Below are 18,431 nucleotides of genomic sequence, written 5' to 3' on the forward strand. Positions count from 1 at the left end.
AATGGTCGCTAAAAAGGACAGTTGTTAGGTGAGGTCTACTTGTACAGGTCTACACTTATAAACTTTGGTGTTGGAGACTTCCTGAGAAATCCTGGATAGTCATGAAAGGAAACAAATGGATCATCGACTAAATCAGCCTATAGTTTTCATTCAAGGTGCAAATGACCAGACTGAAATTATCTTACTTCAGACTCATTAGGTGAAGATCTTTCTTTCAGGAAAAGCCTCTGGTGGTGGGACAAGTAGAAAAGACCAGGATGACCAGCAGCAAAGTAGATAGGCTCAGTTACGTGACAAGGAGTACACAGTGGGAAAAATTTGAAGAACACATTAATGACAGAGGATCATTGGGAAAGACTGTGTGGTTGCTAAGAGTAGCAACAACTTGATGACACGTTACTACTCTAATTGTAGTACTCTAATAGCAGTGAGGCTTCTGGTAATCTGAAAAACCATTTGCAAGACAGACATCTTCGATGACTGGATGTGGTTTATATCAGCAAGAGCTCCATGAGCACTGCCCATATCACCATACCATCCTGACAGCAATGTTTTAAATATGCAACACTGGAAAATAATTTGATTTCCTTAAGATGAAACAGGATAAGAGAGATATATGCTAATTAACATTTCACTAGATCATGGTTAATACATACACACAATCATCGACTATGTTTGCTTCCTGGGTACATAATACATGCATTTATACATACAAACCAGAGGTGAGTTTCGGCAGGTTCTGACCAGTTCTGGAGAACCAGAAGCAGAAATTTTGAGTAGTTTGGAGAACCGGTAGTAAAAATTTTGACCGGCGTCGCCCCCATCTATTCTCTGCCTCCCAAGTACCAGTTATTTCGGGAGGAAATGGGTTTTTTGCAGTAACCTTCCCCTGGATTGGGGAGGGAATGGAGATTTTATAGTATCCTTCCCTGCCATGCCCACCAAGCCATGCCAATCAAGCCATGCCACACTCACCAAGCCACGCCCACAGAACCTGTAGTAAAAAAATTTGAAACCCACCACTGATAAAAACACAAAATAATTTGCAGTTACTTCCCTGCTGAACTTCATGGATGACTATTCAAACCCAATTTTATTTGGGTGCAGCAATCACATTCTGTGCTGAGCTATGTTGCATTTAACCTTGGTTTGACTAAGCTAAAATAGCTTAGGGCCATACAAGCTGCAATCATATATCATGGTTTATGAAACATGACAGAGTTCTCGTTTCCGCTAAGTCAGTGTAATTTCTGCATTAGATCAGAATGTTAAAGCTCATAATCATTTATTGCATCTCAGAGTTTGTCTTTCATAATAGATGTTGCAAATGATTTTTAATGTTTACATTGCATATACTGTATAGGATTCCAAGTGAGAGATTTCCTCATTCATCTACTAAATAAATTGTACACGTTTGCTTGAAAGCATTGTTGAAGTATTTCTTCCTTTTGATGCAAATAAAACCCTTGGAAGCAAATGAGTGGCATAAGCGTTGCCATTTTTCTAACAGCAAACAATTTGTAAGAAAAGTGTATTCAAATTTAATTAAGAATATAGTAGAAACAATTCAAACCATATAGGTGTCAGCAACATAAGAGTAAAGATACTATTGATACTAAATATCTCATAGTTAATGGGATGATTATAATATATAATATATGGGAAAAGTGGTATTAAAATTGTTCAGTTCTAGAATAATGTTTTCCCTTAATAACAGTGGATTAGATATGAATTTTGTCCTAGGAGTAATAGTTTTAATAATTATATATTGGATTTTTTAAAAAAAGGAAACACTATTATTATTTTACAATTTGAAGGTTTGTGGTTTCTTTCTCTGTTATTTTTGTGATGTAGAAACATGTCTTTTGCATCTGGTTTTTGCAAAACACTGATTTTTCTGGCATAGGTATTTTTTCCACATTACCCAATTTACTTTGAGAGGTTTCCCTTTGTTTATTTTCTCCCCTAGGAATTTCTGCTGCTGTTTTAGAGTTTATTAACAAACTGAATTTTGTGTTATGAAGCCAAAAAAAGGGATGTCTGCCATTGACAAAGTTTTCATTCATGAAAGACAACTGGCCAGTTTGTTCACCATTTCTCCTGTATAAAATTTTTGATAGAATATTTAAGTACAGTTTTCCAAACTTTCATGCCAGGATTATTTCAGCGAGATAATGCAAAAACATTAATGAATAAGCTTTTTATTGGTTAGAAAACTCAAAAATAACCATCTGGGTTTTTCAGAGGTGAGATTGTATTCTTTTTCTTTTTTCCAACTTATGCCCTCTGTTTTTCACAAACTCCTGTACATATATTAATTACCACAAACATTTTAGACCTGATGGCAAGAAAAGGGAACAAATGACTTATTCTAAGTAGCACCTCTATCAAAGCTTCTGTTCTATATTTTCTTGTCTTCCACAGGGTTGATGGCTATAAACAGCAAAATCTTTTTTGTTGTTGTATGCATATTTGCCAAAAGATTAGAAACAGATTTATTGCAAAACCTTTGAGAACTGGGCAGTTAAAATTTTCATCTACAGGTTTTTTTTTTCATATTGCAGCTTTTGTATCCATTGTTTTCTAGCATTATTTTTTAACATGTAGTATTTTGATATCTAAAATGATATTCTTATTAAGGAAGTACTTTTTTTGAATTAAGAGTAATCAATGGACAATTGTCTTACGTGATATTTAAAGGAAGCAGGTGATGAGAAAGATGTAGTTTCTATAAATGAGCTTCTCTGGGTGATTATTATATTATGTTCTCCAAGACATTCTAACTTTATCTTAGCCATGTTTTCAAAACCAGTGGTTTAAAATAATCAGTGTTTAATATTACTCTAGTGTCCAAGATACAAAAATGCAATTAATGTCTGTATAAAATAGCCATGTCTTATTACACATTCATGCTTTAGTGCAATAAACTTAATGAAAACAATCTATAAAGTAATACAGTAAATAAATGCATGCAGTGAAAATAACGAAATAAAATCAAAATGGTTCCTCATGTCGCTCTATATTTCAAGATATCTTCATTAATGAAAAAAGAGAAATAAACCAAAAAAAATGAAAAGCAAGATGTATTTTCAATTCTGCTATACAAAAACATTTTTGTGCAAAAAGAAGGAAATTACGTCAAGTGTCTGAAAGATGGTGTACATCATCCATTCAAAATCTGTTCAAATTTTAAAAACTTCTGACAAGCTGTAATTTATACAATTTTACAGTGGTTTCAAATTATTCTGATAGTTTATATCTGCATAAATTTCAATAACTCAAAGGCCACATTTTCTAGTAAAAAATAATTCTAATTCACATTATTTGAAATTACATACAAAAATTATAGGCAATTTCTAGAATATTATTGTGTACATCTAATGGAATGTAGAATTTCAGGGATAACACTAGAAAAGCTACTGATTTAATTGAAATAATAAATATTACTGGAAAAACTGATTGTCTGTTTATTATAAAATAAAAATTGAAATATTTAATTAAAGGGTTGCATAGCAACAAAAGGATACAAAATTCTATTGCAACTACAGATATAAAATTAAGAAATATATTTTTCATTCATTTAATGTATGTGGTTTCATGAAGGTTTTTCTTTTTAAATGTCTTCTTTGCTTTACTCTGCTATGAACACATTTCTTAATACAAAATTATTCATTTTGAGTTTTATAAATGGTTGTATCATTAGAGACTTTTTTTGAAAATAATTTATCTAACAAGGGCAAACGGGATGACTAGATTCACAGATCATAGGTTCAAAATTCACAAACCAGTGACTACAAATTGCTGGGAAAAACCCTCTAAAAACACACTATAGCTTAGCATGGGGCTAAGCATAATTGAATAAATGTTTGATATTGCATACCGTTTTAATTTCTAATATGGATGCCTAGAAGAAGAAAAAAATAAATCAGATGAATGTAGCGTAAGTATCAAACCATGGGATAAAAATGATACTTGTCATTGGCCCAATTTAGCTATCATACTAAATCATTATTTCATTAATCATAGTCTGTTGAAAAAGGTCTAAATTGGGGAATGTCAACCCAATATTAATACTATATTTACACAATATAGTACCTGGGTTCAAATACAGAATGCAGGTTGTCCTTGAGTTTCAATAGCAATGGGGACTAAAATTGCCAATATTAAGTGAGGTGGTCATAAAGCAAGATGTCATGTGACTGCCTCACTTAGTAACAGTCTCAGTTGCCATTGTTAAATGAGAATCATGGTGGGTCACTAAGTGAGAGCCTCACATGACTGCAACTTCTGACTTCCTGCTGGCTTCCCCACTGACTTTCCTTGCGGGGAAGCTGGCAGAGAATATTGCAAATTGCAATCATGTGATTGGAGGGGCTCAGCAATGGCCAGAATTCTGAGGACACATTGTAAATCCCCATTGCTCAGTGCTGTCACATGTTTGAATGGCTACTGAATGAGCAATTGTAACTCAAGACTATTTATAAGCTAATGTAAACCACATTACGGTTTAGTATGTGAAGCTAGTCACTGGCAGCCTTCAAACACTGCTGGTTTAATTTGTTAAACAAGCTACAGTGATCTAAATCCACATAATGCTAAACCTTGGCATTTATAAACCTCAATGTCTAAGCCAAAAATCACAAAACCATGGTGGTTTATCACAATGTGAACTCTGACAATGGCTTAATTCAGACAACACACAAAGTAAGTACATGAAGCATTTTTGAACTCTAGCTTGTGGTTTGTAAATCCTAGCTTATGCCTTAATATTTTGTGTGAACCCAGGCAACTGTGGCTTAATCAAGAAACACTTCACAAATTTAGTTTAGTGTATTGTATGAATTCAGCAGTATGATTGGTTGTAGTCCGACTCAAGATTTTTCAACCTCAGCAAGTTTTAAGAGGTGTCGATATACTGGCTGGAGAATTCTGGGAGCAACTGAGGTTGAGAAACACTGTTCTGTCTTAATGGAATATGCATTTGGGTATAGCGTGAGACTAATAGCGAAATTTTCATCCTACAGAAGTATAATTAATTTTCCTAACATTTCATCACCATGTGTTCAAAATAGTCAAACTGCTGAGACAGAAAACATTTCACTTAAAAAAACCATGATTAAATATGTTTCTTAAAACACAGAAATACTTTTGCCCTTTACTATTTGTAAAATAAATTTGCAGCCACAGTGTTGAGTGTTAGTACATTTTTTAAAAAATTGAATGGCACTTCCTGTTAAGAACTTCACAGAAGATACTTATTGCAAACACCTCTTTATACAGCTGGAAAAAATCTCCAATAAAATATTTGAATATAAATCTCTAAAACCCTCTAGTTCATATTGTAAATAGATTCACTTACAAAGGTCTCCCTTATTTATTACATCTCTGCTGAAATCACAGTTTCATTATGCCCATGAATGCTAGAATCTAAAGATGGTTGTTTGGAGTCAATTTTGTAGGGTTTTTGAGTCTTGTTTCCAAAAACGGTTATGCTAATCCCACTTGGATGATTTGGCACTGACATATGAGACAGCAAGGGGATATTGGCATCCTGATTGGATCCTGAAGAAGGCAGGCTGGTCACATGGCCGGTGCTTGTTGATCCACTTGCACTGCTTGGTGAACGACTCTTGGGTGGAGGACAGTGCTGAATGACCCTTGGTGGACCTGCAGGTTGATAGTGGGCAGCTGGAAAAGCAGCATATCCAGGAGGTATCGGATATCCATTAATAGGAATATATCGCTGGTTTTGAGGTATTGGTGGGCCAAGAAATCCAGTTATTTGGCCCTGTGGCATACTTTGTGCTGGAAATATGTAGTTAGGGTACCTGGGATTGCTTAGGTTGCTAACTGGGCTTGCACTGAGAGATGTAGTTTGAGTGGTAGCATTTCCACCAGAAGGAGTAGTAGAGCTAGTGTGACTTGATATCCCTTCCCAAGAGCGCAGTCTGGCATGGATATCTTTGAATTTTGGCCTCCTAGATGGCAGCTCATGCCAGCATTCTGACATCAAGCTGTACATTCTGGGAGGGCAGTCTTCAGAGCATGGTAAAAGCTGTCGTTTCCTAACCATCTCGATGACTTCTTGATTACTAAATCCATAATAGGGCTGAAGACCAAAACTAAAAATCTCCCACAAGACAACACCAAAGGACCAGATGTCTGAATCCGAAGAGAATTTTCCATATAAAATTGCCTCTGGTGGCATCCAACGAATGGGCAGGAGGGATTTATTTTGAACTCTGTAATAATCGGCTGAATAGATTTCTCTTGACAGTCCCAAATCAGAAATCTTCACATGGAGCTGCTCTCCAATTAAAATATTGCGAGCAGCCAGATCCTTATGGACAAAAAAATGACTCGACAAGTATTCCATTCCTGCTGCAATCTGGACAGCTATGTGCAGAAAATCAGCATGGTCCAAACTGGATTTTACCGTGCCATCCTCATCACTGCTACATCCAACATCTGAATGTGGAGATCGCATAATAAGAAATTCATGGAGGTCTCCCTGGTTCATATATTCAAAAAGCATGCAGACTGGTTGCTCTTGTGTCACAATCCCAAGAAGGCAAACAATGTTTGGGTGATGTAATTCTGCCATCAGCGAGGCTTCTTGCTGGAATTCTGCCCACTGCTGTGGATTATTACAGTCCTTAAGGGTCTTTATTGCGACTAGCTGAGCATGGTCCATTCCCGTAAATAAAGATGTCCTTATAGATTTTTCCAAAAGCACATTCACCCAACTCTTCCATAAATCGGACGGCAGAAAGGGGCAGCTCTTTGGCTTTGCTCTGTTAGAAAGAAGAAAATACATGAATATAGTTTTGAATCAGATGATTGTCCTTTGAATGGTCTTAGATATGGTAATACTGGAAGACATTGAAAAAGTGAACTACGATGTTTGTCATGAAAACTTCAAAATCTGTTCAAATTTTAAAAACTTCTAACAAGCTGTAATTTATACAATTTTACAGTGGTTTCAAATTATTCTGATAGTTTATATCTGCATAAATTTCAATAACACAAAGGCCATATTTTCTAGTAAAAAATAATTCTAATTCACATTATTTGAAATTACATACAAAAATTATAGGCAATTTCTAGAATATTATTGTGTACATCTAATGGAATGTAGAATTTCAGGGATAACACTAGAAAAGCTACTGATTTAATTGAAATAATAAATATTACTGGAAAACTGATTGTCTGTTTATTATAAAATAAAAATTGAAATATTTAATTAAAGGGTTGCATAGCAACAAAAGGATACAAAATTCTATTGCAACTACAGATATAAAATTAAGAAATATATTTTTCATTCATTTAATGTATGTGGTTTCATGAAGGTTTTTCTTTTTAAATGTCTTCTTTGCTTTACTCTGCTATGAACACATTTCTTAATACAAAATTATTCATTTTGAGTTTTACAAATGGTTGTATCATTAGAGACTTTTTTTGAAAATAATTTATCTAACAAGGGCAAACGGGATGACTAGATTCACAGATCATAGGTTCAAAATTCACAAACCAGTGACTACAAATTGCTGGGAAAAACCCTCTAAAAACACACTATAGCTTAGCATGGGGCTAAGCATAATTGAATAAATGTTTGATATTGCATACCGTTTTAATTTCTAATATGGATGCCTAGAAGAAGAAAAAAATAAATCAGATGAATGTAGCGTAAGTATCAAACCATGGGATAAAAATGATACTTGTCATTGGCCCAATTTAGCTATCATACTAAATCGTTATTTCATTAATCATAGTCTGTTGAAAAAGGTCTAAATTGGGGAATGTCAACCCAATATTAATACTATATTTACACAATATAGTACCTGGGTTCAAATACAGAATGCAGGTTGTCCTTGAGTTTCAATAGCAATGGGGACTAAAATTGCCAATATTAAGTGAGGTGGTCATAAAGCAAGATGTCATGTGACTGCCTCACTTAGTAACAGTCTCAGTTGCCATTGTTAAATGAGAATCATGGTGGGTCACTAAGTGAGAGCCTCACATGACTGCAATTTCTGACTTCCTGCTGGCTTCCCCACTGACTTTCCTTGCGGGGAAGCTGGCAGAGAATATTGCAAATTGCAATCATGTGATTGGAGGGGCTCAGCAATGGCCAGAATTCTGAGGACACATTGTAAATCCCCATTGCTGAGTGCTGTCACATGTTTGAATGGCTACTGAATGAGCGATTGTAACTCAAGACTATTTATAAGCTAATGTAAACCACATTACGGTTTAGTATGTGAAGCTAGTCACTGGCAGCCTTCAAACACTGCTGGTTTAATTTGTTAAACAAGCTACAGTGATCTAAATCCACATAATGCTAAACCTTGGCATTTATAAACCTCAATGTCTAAGCCAAAAATCACAAAACCATTGTGGTTTATCACAATGTGAACTCTGACAATGGCTTAATTCAGACAACACACAAAGTAAGTACGTGAAGCATTTTTGAACTCTAGCTTGTGGTTTGTAAATCCTAGCTAATGCCTTAATATTTTGTGTGAATCCAGGCAACTGTGGCTTATTCAAGAAACACTTCACAAATTTAGTTTAGTGTATTGTATGAATTCAGCAGTATGATTGGTTGTAGTCCGACTCAAGATTTTTCAACCTCAGCAAGTTTTAAGAGGTGTCGATATACTGGCTGGAGAATTCTGGGAGCAACTGAGGTTGAGAAACACTGTTCTGTCTTAATGGAATATGCATTTGGGTATAGCGTGAGACCAATAGCGAAATTTTCATCCTACAGAAGTATAATTAATTTTCCTAACATTTCATCACCATGTGTTCAAAATAGTCAAACTGCTGAGACAGAAAACATTTCACTTAAAAAAACCATGATTAAATATATTTCTTAAAACACAGAAATACTTTTGCCCTTTACTATTTGTAAAATAAATTTGCAGCCACAGTGTTGAGTGTTAGTACATTTTTTAAAAAATTGAATGGCACTTCCTGTTAAGAACTTCACAGAAGATACTTATTGCAAACACCTCTTTATACAGCTGGAAAAAATCTCCAATAAAATATTTGAATATAAATCTCTAAAACCCTCTAGTTCATATTGTAAATAGATTCATTTACAAAGATCTCCCTTATTTATTACATCTCTGCTGAAATCACCGTTTCATTATGCCCATGAATGCTAGAATCTAAAGATGGTTGTTTGGAGTCAATTTTGTAGGGTTTTTGAGTCTTGTTTCCAAAAACGGTTATGCTAATCCCACTTGGATGATTTGGCACTGACATATGAGACAGCAAGGGGATATTGGCATCCTGATTGGATCCTGAAGAAGGCAGGCTGGTCACATGGCCGGTGCTTGTTGATCCACTTGCACTGCTTGGTGAACGACTCTTGGGTGGAGGACAGTGCTGAATGACCCTTGGTGGACCTGCAGGTTGATAGTGGGCAGCTGGAAAAGCAGCATATCCAGGAGGTATCGGATATCCATTAATAGGAATATATCGCTGGTTTTGAGGTATTGGTGGGCCAAGAAATCCAGTTATTTGGCCCTGTGGCATACTTTGTGCTGGAAATATGTAGTTAGGGTACCTGGGATTGCTTAGGTTGCTAACTGGGCTTGCACTGAGAGATGTAGTTTGAGTGGTAGCATTTCCACCAGAAGGAGTAGTAGAGCTAGTGTGACTTGATATCCCTTCCCAAGAGCGCAGTCTGGCATGGATATCTTTGAATTTTGGCCTCCTAGATGGCAGCTCATGCCAGCATTCTGACATCAAGCTGTACATTCTGGGAGGGCAGTCTTCAGAGCATGGTAAAAGCTGTCGTTTCCTAACCATCTCGATGACTTCTTGATTACTAAATCCATAATAGGGCTGAAGACCAAAACTAAAAATCTCCCACAAGACAACACCAAAGGACCAGATGTCTGAATCCGAAGAGAATTTTCCATATAAAATTGCCTCTGGTGGCATCCAACGAATGGGCAGGAGGGATTTATTTTGAACTCTGTAATAATCGGCTGAATAGATTTCTCTTGACAGTCCCAAATCAGAAATCTTCACATGGAGCTGCTCTCCAATTAAAATATTGCGAGCAGCCAGATCCTTATGGACAAAAAAATGACTCGACAAGTATTCCATTCCTGCTGCAATCTGGACAGCTATGTGCAGAAAATCAGCATGGTCCAAACTGGATTTTACCGTGCCATCCTCATCACTGCTACATCCAACATCTGAATGTGGAGATCGCATAATAAGAAATTCATGGAGGTCTCCCTGGTTCATATATTCAAAAAGCATGCAGACTGGTTGCTCTTGTGTCACAATCCCAAGAAGGCAAACAATGTTTGGGTGATGTAATTCTGCCATCAGCGAGGCTTCTTGCTGGAATTCTGCCCACTGCTGTGGATTATTACAGTCCTTAAGGGTCTTTATTGCGACTAGCTGAGCATGGTCCATTCCCGGTAAATAAAGATGTCCCTTATAGATTTTTCCAAAAGCACATTCACCCAACTCTTCCATAAATCGGACGGCAGAAAGGGGCAGCTCTTTGGCTTTGCTCTGTTAGAAAGAAGAAAATACATGAATATAGTTTTGAATCAGATGATTGTCCTTTGAATGGTCTTAGATATGGTAATACTGGAAGACATTGAAAAAGTGAACTACAATGTTTGTCATGAAAACTTCACAATCTGTTACATACGCTTTAATTTGATAGGGAAAATTTTCAAGGAAAGTATTATCTTGGGTAGGCATATTTTTCTTAGCTGTTCATCAGTAGCTTGGATTACCAATTTGTGTGGATATGTGCTGACCTCAACTACATCTAAAACCATGAGTCAACACCTTGCCCCTAGCCATACATAATCCATTCCCAAATACACATTATCTCCTTATCTTAATAGGAAAGAAAGTGGATTAGGGCAGTGGTCCCCAAATTATGTTGCTTGGTGGCTTGGCTGGGGGGGAGGGGGGAACTCACAGCCCTTGCGGTGAGTTGTGAGTGGTGGGTCAGTGCACTCATATGTGAATGCCTGATGCTCACACAAGTTGAGTTGCATGAGCACGGTCCAGCCAACCAATTCCAAATAGGTCATGGCCTGGTAGTGGGCCGGGACCCGGGGAATCCCAGTACTAGTGGTTCCTATTCAAGATGTGTTTTGTAGCATTTTTTCTTTCTATGCCCTCAGCAATAGGACAGAAGAAAGGCAAAGCTGACTTGTATAGAATCTTGAACAGTCACTGGAAGCACTTCCCCCTTAGCCTACAGGTAGTCTTTGACTTATAACCATTCATTTAATCACCATTCAAAGTTATTACGGTGCTGAAAAAAGTGACTTATGACCGATTCTTGCACTTATGACCACTGCAGAGTCCCCGCAGTTACATGATAAAAATTTGGGTGGAAGGCAACTGGCATATATTTACGATGGTTGCAGTTTTCCAGGGCCATGTGATCACCATTTGTGACCTTCCGCGAAGCAAAGTCAATGGGGCTACTAGATTTGCTTAATGACCACAGCAATTAGCTTAAGGTCTGCAGTGATTAATTTAACAACTGTTGCAAAAAAGATCATAAAATCAGGAACAACTCATATAAGGACCGTGTCACTTAGCAATGGAAGTTCTAGTCCCAATTTTGGTCATAAACCGAAGACTATCTGTAGTTATCACAAGGTTGCTGGGAAGAAGGGAGAAACCACCGGGGAAGTAGAAGTCCAGTCCTAATCTTTTTCAACAACTTATAGCAGAGTTGCTGGGGAGAACTGGGAAAATGGCGAGGCTTCATTCTTCTGAGTGACCCTATTTGAAGTCATTGGCTTCCTTTGGTGGAAACAAATATTTTGCTGAATGCTCACATCCCTTTGGAATGTAACTGATCCTTCACTCTTATCTCATTTAAAATTCACTATGAGGAAGGAAGGAAGGAAGGAAGGAAGGAAGGAAGGAAGGAAGGAAGGAAGGAAGGAAGGAAGGGAGGGTAATTGAAAGTGGGACACATAAAATAAATTGTAATTTTCCTCATCATTTTATGTATTTTAGATAAATACTGTGTGAATTAATATATTGTAGTGGCATTTGAACAGGCAGTTATCTGACTGCAGGATGGCGGGAAATTAGATGTATTGTTGCAAAGCAGATGGTTTATATTATACAAATCCTTTAGGCTAAAACTTGTTTAGGTCTGGCATATTGTAAATTATATTTTAGTAACGAAAGTGAAATGACCTCTGTCTGACCTCAAGCAGGGCTGTCTCTTTTAACCAACTTGGTGGAAAACTGAAAGAAAATGAAGTCATAAAATTTGGCAGACGGGGGTTCATTTGGAGTTAAGCAGTTATAAATCTGCTTAGCTTTTGTTTGACAGGTATTTGTCACTTGGTGGTGTACAAGATGCATAGAAGTGTAAAAAAAACAGAGGAGACATTGTGCCAAAGAAAACCAAGTACAAAGGGAGTTTATCCCAATCTCTCTTTATTAGTCATTTCTGTTACATTAATGACAACAATTGATTGAATTTATGGATAATTAGGGGGAAAATCCTAAATGTGTATGAAGTGCACATTAAATTAGGGATTACTCTCTAATGTGTTGTGTTTAAGATGCCAGCATAACAATAGAATTATGTGTGTCTACTCAAGGAAGCTGATAGGGTTCAAATGGGTTTACCACCAGGGGGAATCAGGCAAATCTAAAGTAGGGCTACCAGCCCAGAGCTATAAAGCTCCACGAAATGCCAGCAGAATTGCTTTCTGTATTTCTTTGCTGCCCCCAGGTTTTGCTGAGCAGATTGGACAGTTCTACCCTAACACCCTTTTGTATTCAAAATTTGGGGAATTTATTTTCTTTGCTCAGTCATGATCTATCAAAATGCAGCATTGTTTTTTTTTCTAAAAAAACTTCTGACATCATAGCCCCGAGACAGGACAATAATAAGAGGGTGATATCCATAAAATGGTGAAATGTAGCCAGATAGGAGGCATCATTAGGAAAAGCAGAGCTAAGGTTCTTTGAGCCTAAAACAAAGGTTTCCCATTTTTATGCATCAGACTTGGTTCACAGTACCTTTGGTTTATATGAATTGAGCATAGACATCTCTACGTTCTGTCCTCTGACGTGCTTAGGCTGTCTTTGCACGGGTGGAGAAGATGACTTCTGGTTATTTCGGCAAATACAGATGAAGAAAAACAGTAAGGCAATAGCCAGAGGAATCGTAACACTGGGCACCAATATATAAAGAATTTCCATTTTATTCTTTTCCTTGGAGTCCTTTGGATCTAAATTCAGAGGAAAGAAAGGGGAGGGGAAAGGAAGGGAAAAGCATAAGGATTAAAAAAAACCCCGCAATTATTATAAACAATGAATTTTTGTACATAAAGTTGTATGAAGCCTATTGCACATTTTCCGTGCTTATTTTATTTCCTGAGCAAGCAGCAACAGCAGAAACAATAGCAGAGGTTCTCTTACTTGTGACCTTTGGGTTATCAAATTTGACCTCGTTTAAATCACTCAGTCCATGGCTATCTACAGGTAGCCATAAATTCAACTGGGAAATCTTAGCTTATTCAGCAACAACCCTCCTTCAAGCAATAAACTTCAAGGAGCACCTTTAACATTACTAACAAGCACTGACTTTATCCTTACATTTTAACCATCTCAGCAAGGTCTGACACATGCCACTGTTGTATGTTTCCACAATAAAGAATTGCTAAGTATAAAGTGAGATAAGCCAGACAAAACAATATCCATTTCCACAAACTTGAGGGTATGTGTTTTGCAATCAGCCATATAACATGTGACAAAAATATGAATCCTTGAGCATTACATAACAACAGTTTTATATTAATGTTTGTCTAAAGGCCAACGACAGTTTTGCAACACTAAAGTATCTTGCTATAGGATGAAAAATCAGCTTTCTCTGCAGAGTGTAATGTAAGTAACATTACAAAAATGTTTAACCACAATGCCAATGGTGCAATATATAAATGGCTGTCTGTCTGCAAAGCTCTTCCTCGAAGAGTACATTTTGTCATTTTTTTTTTATTATACTGGAAACTTGCTAACAAATATCTTCGGAGAACCAAATTTGGTGGAACACTTTTCAGATCCTTTAGGTTAAAAACTACATAGAAAATGGTATTACAGCAAAAGAGCCAACAGATACTATTATTTTAAGAACCTGAAGGTAAGAAGAGGTTCTATATTACATTATACATCTTCAGGCAGAATTTCATTTCTAAAAATCAAATGCAACTTAATCCTCAAATCTTTTTTCCATAATTGTCTTCTTACATATGGAGCTGCAACCCAAAACCAGCATTTTGGTCTTTTATTCCCCCTTCACTCCCCCCGCCCCCCGCATGGTCAATTCTCAAATTCAGATGATTAAGAACAGTGGTGAAATCCACATTTTTTTACCACCAGTTCTGTGGGTGTGGCTTGGTGGGCGTGGTGTGGCTTGGTGGGCGAGGCAGGGAAAGAATACTGCAAAATCCCCATTCCGTCCCACTCTAGGGGGAAGGATATTGCAAAATCTCCATTCCCATCCCCCTCTGGGGCCAGCCAGAGATGGTATTTGCTGGTTCTCCAAACTACTCAAAATTTCCATTACCAGTTCTCCGAACTGATCAAAATTTCCGCTACCGGTTTTCCAGAACCTGTCAGAACCTGCTGGATTTCACTCCTGATTAAGAATCATTTAGTCATGTTTACTTCCTGGAAACATAAAAAGAGCCTTCCATTGCTCTCCATCCTGGGAATATGACTGCTTCTGCAGGCAGATAAACCTATTCTATTTTCAAAACAGAAGAACTGTGCAATTATTTAATCCATTTCTTAATAATATAGTCAGTGGTCTTCTTCACTGTTGATCTTGCAAGACTTTAACCCTCTGGGGACTCCTGTTCCTTCTAGATTGCTAACAGCTGATCTCTTTCAATATGCAGCACTTTCTTCAGACAGCCATAATAAATGCTTTAGTGATTCTATACCACAATCTGAGCATTTGGGTAGTTCAGGCCCTGCTAAAAGCAGTGAGTGGGAGTTTGAGCAGTACCATAAGATATTTTGATGTGCAAAGTCAGGAAAACAGGAAAAGTAGATATGAACTCCCAAGAGATCCCAGGAAATTTGAGCTCCCAAGACAAGAAACCACATGTCACAATGATGAAAGACACAAGCAACAGAAGAACATCACAGTTGCTGGATGCATCATTACCAATGAGAATAAGTCAGATACTTGAATTTTTGACAGCAAAATTTGCATTTCACCTTTTTAGTTCTTTCTAATTGGGCAAACATAAGATGTAAGAAGAGGTCTATACCAAAAGCAAGGCAGGAAGTCCTAAACCCTTTTCTTAAGAATCGTTGATATTTTAGCAGTGTTTTACTTGCAAGCTTTAATGCTCCCCAATCTCTGTAATTAATTTGCTTCCTGGTTGGTTGAATCACGTTTTTCTAGCCCAGCTTAAGTTGTTCTACAAATTGAATTTTATAGCTTATTATTTCATTTTGGTTCATAGTCCTGATCTGCAAGAAAAAAACACCCTAGTTTCTTAGATCTGTCAAGTTTGCAATATTATTGATACCACATGATGGCAGTAAAGACTTTTCTTTAGTTCTATGTTGCCATCTAGTGGTCATTGTTGGATACTGAAGCATGTTATTGGAACCCATGTCATGCTTCACTTTTTTAAACTGTGGCTAATCACTTATCACACTATATGACATTACAATTCTGGCTTATTCGAGAAATGATTGTTTCAAAAATGGTATTTTACTTCAATGATTAATCCCATCCCCCCTGCCTTTTTTAAACTTGACTCAATGGAAATATTTAGCTTATGCTAATTTTTTTTAATTTAATTTTTTTTTATCATCAAACACTCTTCCTCTGAACCCATTAGACAGCTTTTCTGACTCCCTAAAAAACATTTTAAATTGTTGCTTCTACACAGCTACCAGAAAGCACTTGGGAAGTATTGCTGTCATTTTTCCAAAAATCTTGCTGGCATTTTTCTAACCACTTAATAAGAGGCTCTCAATAACATTTCAGACAAAATAATGGTTATTTAGAGTCATGTTTCACACAATAGTCATTTGTTCAAATAAGCATGCTGAGCCAAAGAATTTTGTTTTGGGGCAAAAGTTTTAGATCTGCACATGCTCCAGATCTGGATTACGGGTCCCTGCTGGTTTTCAGAATTTTTCTTCCTGCTGGCCTTTTAGCCTCCTGCCAAGTGAGGCCATTAGAAAACACATCTTTAAATGGCAAGTAGCCACCAAACAGAAGACCACCAAGAGGCTCAGTTTGGTCCATAAACAGGGGCTGTATTTAAATTCTGCAGCTGCACTTTTATTCCAAATTAAAATTGTCGGGCTAAGTCAATTCTATAAACATGTGAGGAACGTGCCACATAGTTTGGCTGGAACTGCAGCCGACTGCAAAACACAACAAACAATCTCATTTCATTTTCATAAAAAGCGTTCATTTACCACAGACAGGGATGTCACAAAGTTCGGACTTGAGGTTTTCATCTAAAGTGAAGCACCAGGGAGCCTCTTTCTGATTGCCCGGGTTTCGGCAATAGGAATGGCCTCCATTCAGCTCCGGGTACCTGACCGCAGTGAATGTGTGGGTGTGGGGATACTGGGAGTTCCACGGCTGGCATTGTCGCCCAGATTTGGTTACACTGATGGTCCCCCGATAGTCCACTCCTGTGCTGTTGAAACATTTGTGATCTGTAACAGAAAGATCATTTTTCTCTGATGCATTAAAAACATGTCTATGGAGGTTCTCAATCATTCTGGTCATGGTTGTCCCAAAGGTGCTTTTCCCTCCCGCTTTCTTTTCAAAAGGCAACAGGACTTCTTTGGGTTTTTTTCTCCCCCTTGAAAATATTTCGCTACTCATCCACAAAGCTTCTTCAGTTCTAACTAACTGGTGGGGAATGGAAATTGCATCTATGCATTTATATGACAAGTTGTACAATATTAAATGTTCTATTTGGATGATTTTCTTCTCTTTCTTCTTGTTTATGACCTGAAAGTTAATTCAGTCTTACATATGGAGATGTAAAAAAAAAAAAAGATATACTCTTTTAAAAAATTAAAATAGTTAAAGAAAAATGCAAAAGAACTCAAAAGCATCCTCAAAATCTTGAAACTAATCCCTTATCTTGGCAGGAGACATTATGAGGCTTAATATTTATTAAGCCCTTTTAGAAATAAAGCCGCTCGATATTATTTTTGTTTAACTTATTTGTGAGCAAACATAAACTTCACTCAATATCAAGGCCAGTAACACAACTTGGGACTGCCATACTGCATAGTAACTGAAGTACAATAAACAGTTTTATTTTTTTAAATTAAATTTTAATGCCATATATCTCCCTTACAAAGTGACAATGACACAAATGTTTATTTCAATAGAATAGCTAGAAGATATTTTAATGAACAAATCATAATATACCAGACATTAAATGAAACAGAATAATATAAAAATAACTGTTGATTTAAAATATTAAAAGTGTTCTTCTAACGATGAGTCCCTGCAGATTTTACTCCACTAGTCATGATGGTGGTGGTCATCTTTATTTCTCTTCTAACAATAACTCTGATAAATTAGGTCTGCTTGGTGAAAGATATTGGCTGAAATATTCAGACTTTGACTCTATCAACTGTGCCCTTGATCCATTTTAGGGATATCTCACATACAAGGCAACGTAACTGCCACTTACTTTTATTGATTGGATCTGCCATCGGGATGCCAATACGTATACAGTTGATAGCCTCAGGGCTATCAGGCTGGGGAAGATCTTCACAATTCGGCAGCTTCAACCGCATCAAAATCATAGGATTGGATCTTGCAAATATGTATTCAGTTTGGCAAAGCACATTTTCCAGAATCTCACACTCATCCCGACACAGATCTCGTGGTTTTGCAACAGAAGAGGTCTCATCACAATATGGAAAAGCATAATGGCACAGCGATGGAATAGCAAACTGCGAACATTTATCCGATAAATGACTGGAAGTTCCAATCATTGTGAAGGCAGCTGCAGCAAAAAAATACCAAATCAGTTGGGACAGTAGCAAATTTATAGTAGAACATATGCACTAACAACTACTTCCAAATGAAGACACAATAGATAGTATGGTTTTTGGACAGATAAGCATTTTTTTTAAAAAACCCTTTTTTGTATTCAAAATACTCTGCTAAATGCAGTTTATATTAGCATCTGCTTTCCTTTCCATTAATTGGACTGGGCTGTCTTAATCAAAGAATGATTAAGCATCAAATAGGTCCCAATATTTATTATTTGGTAAGTATGTGACCTTGCTTTTAAAAAAAATTAAGTTTATGCAATTAGAGGTCCACAAGTGAATAAGATTAAGAACTAAATTTAATCAATTGTGTTTTCTAAAACATGTCTGAAATCAGAATAAAA

At 36.8% G+C, this 18,431-nt stretch overlaps 2 protein-coding genes across 2 annotated transcripts in view; both read right to left on the reverse strand.

Annotated features, from left to right (window-relative positions):
• Positions 1-1,916: 1,916 nt before the first annotated feature.
• Positions 1,917-6,713, reverse strand: LOC131194625 (inactive tyrosine-protein kinase transmembrane receptor ROR1-like). The gene has a single exon (XM_058175826.1). It carries the CDS (start codon positions 6,692-6,694, stop codon positions 5,378-5,380), a length of 1,317 nt encoding a protein of 438 aa, XP_058031809.1. The 5' UTR covers positions 6,695-6,713; the 3' UTR covers positions 1,917-5,377.
• A 223-nt stretch (positions 6,714-6,936) lies between these two features.
• ROR1 (receptor tyrosine kinase like orphan receptor 1) overlaps positions 6,937-18,431 on the reverse strand; it is a 184,902-nt gene continuing 173,407 nt past the window's right edge. Inside the window, exons 6-9 of the mRNA XM_058177472.1 lie at positions 17,721-18,038; positions 16,477-16,722; positions 13,048-13,259; positions 6,937-10,542 (exon numbers count right to left, since the gene is read on the reverse strand). Coding sequence (XP_058033455.1) covers positions 9,124-10,542; positions 13,048-13,259; positions 16,477-16,722; positions 17,721-18,038 — 2,195 coding nt within the window. The 3' untranslated portion in view covers positions 6,937-9,123. The remainder of the gene's footprint in view (positions 10,543-13,047; positions 13,260-16,476; positions 16,723-17,720; positions 18,039-18,431) is intronic.

The sequence above is a fragment of the Ahaetulla prasina genome, chromosome 3 (assembly GCF_028640845.1).
Source record: "Ahaetulla prasina isolate Xishuangbanna chromosome 3, ASM2864084v1, whole genome shotgun sequence".
NCBI lineage: Eukaryota > Metazoa > Chordata > Lepidosauria > Squamata > Colubridae > Ahaetulla > Ahaetulla prasina.

Excerpts from the sequence above, each read along its gene's own strand:
- LOC131194625 (XM_058175826.1), bottom strand. The coding sequence starts at position 6,694 with ATGGACCATGCTCAGCTAGTCGCAATAAAGACCCTTAAGGACTGTAAT.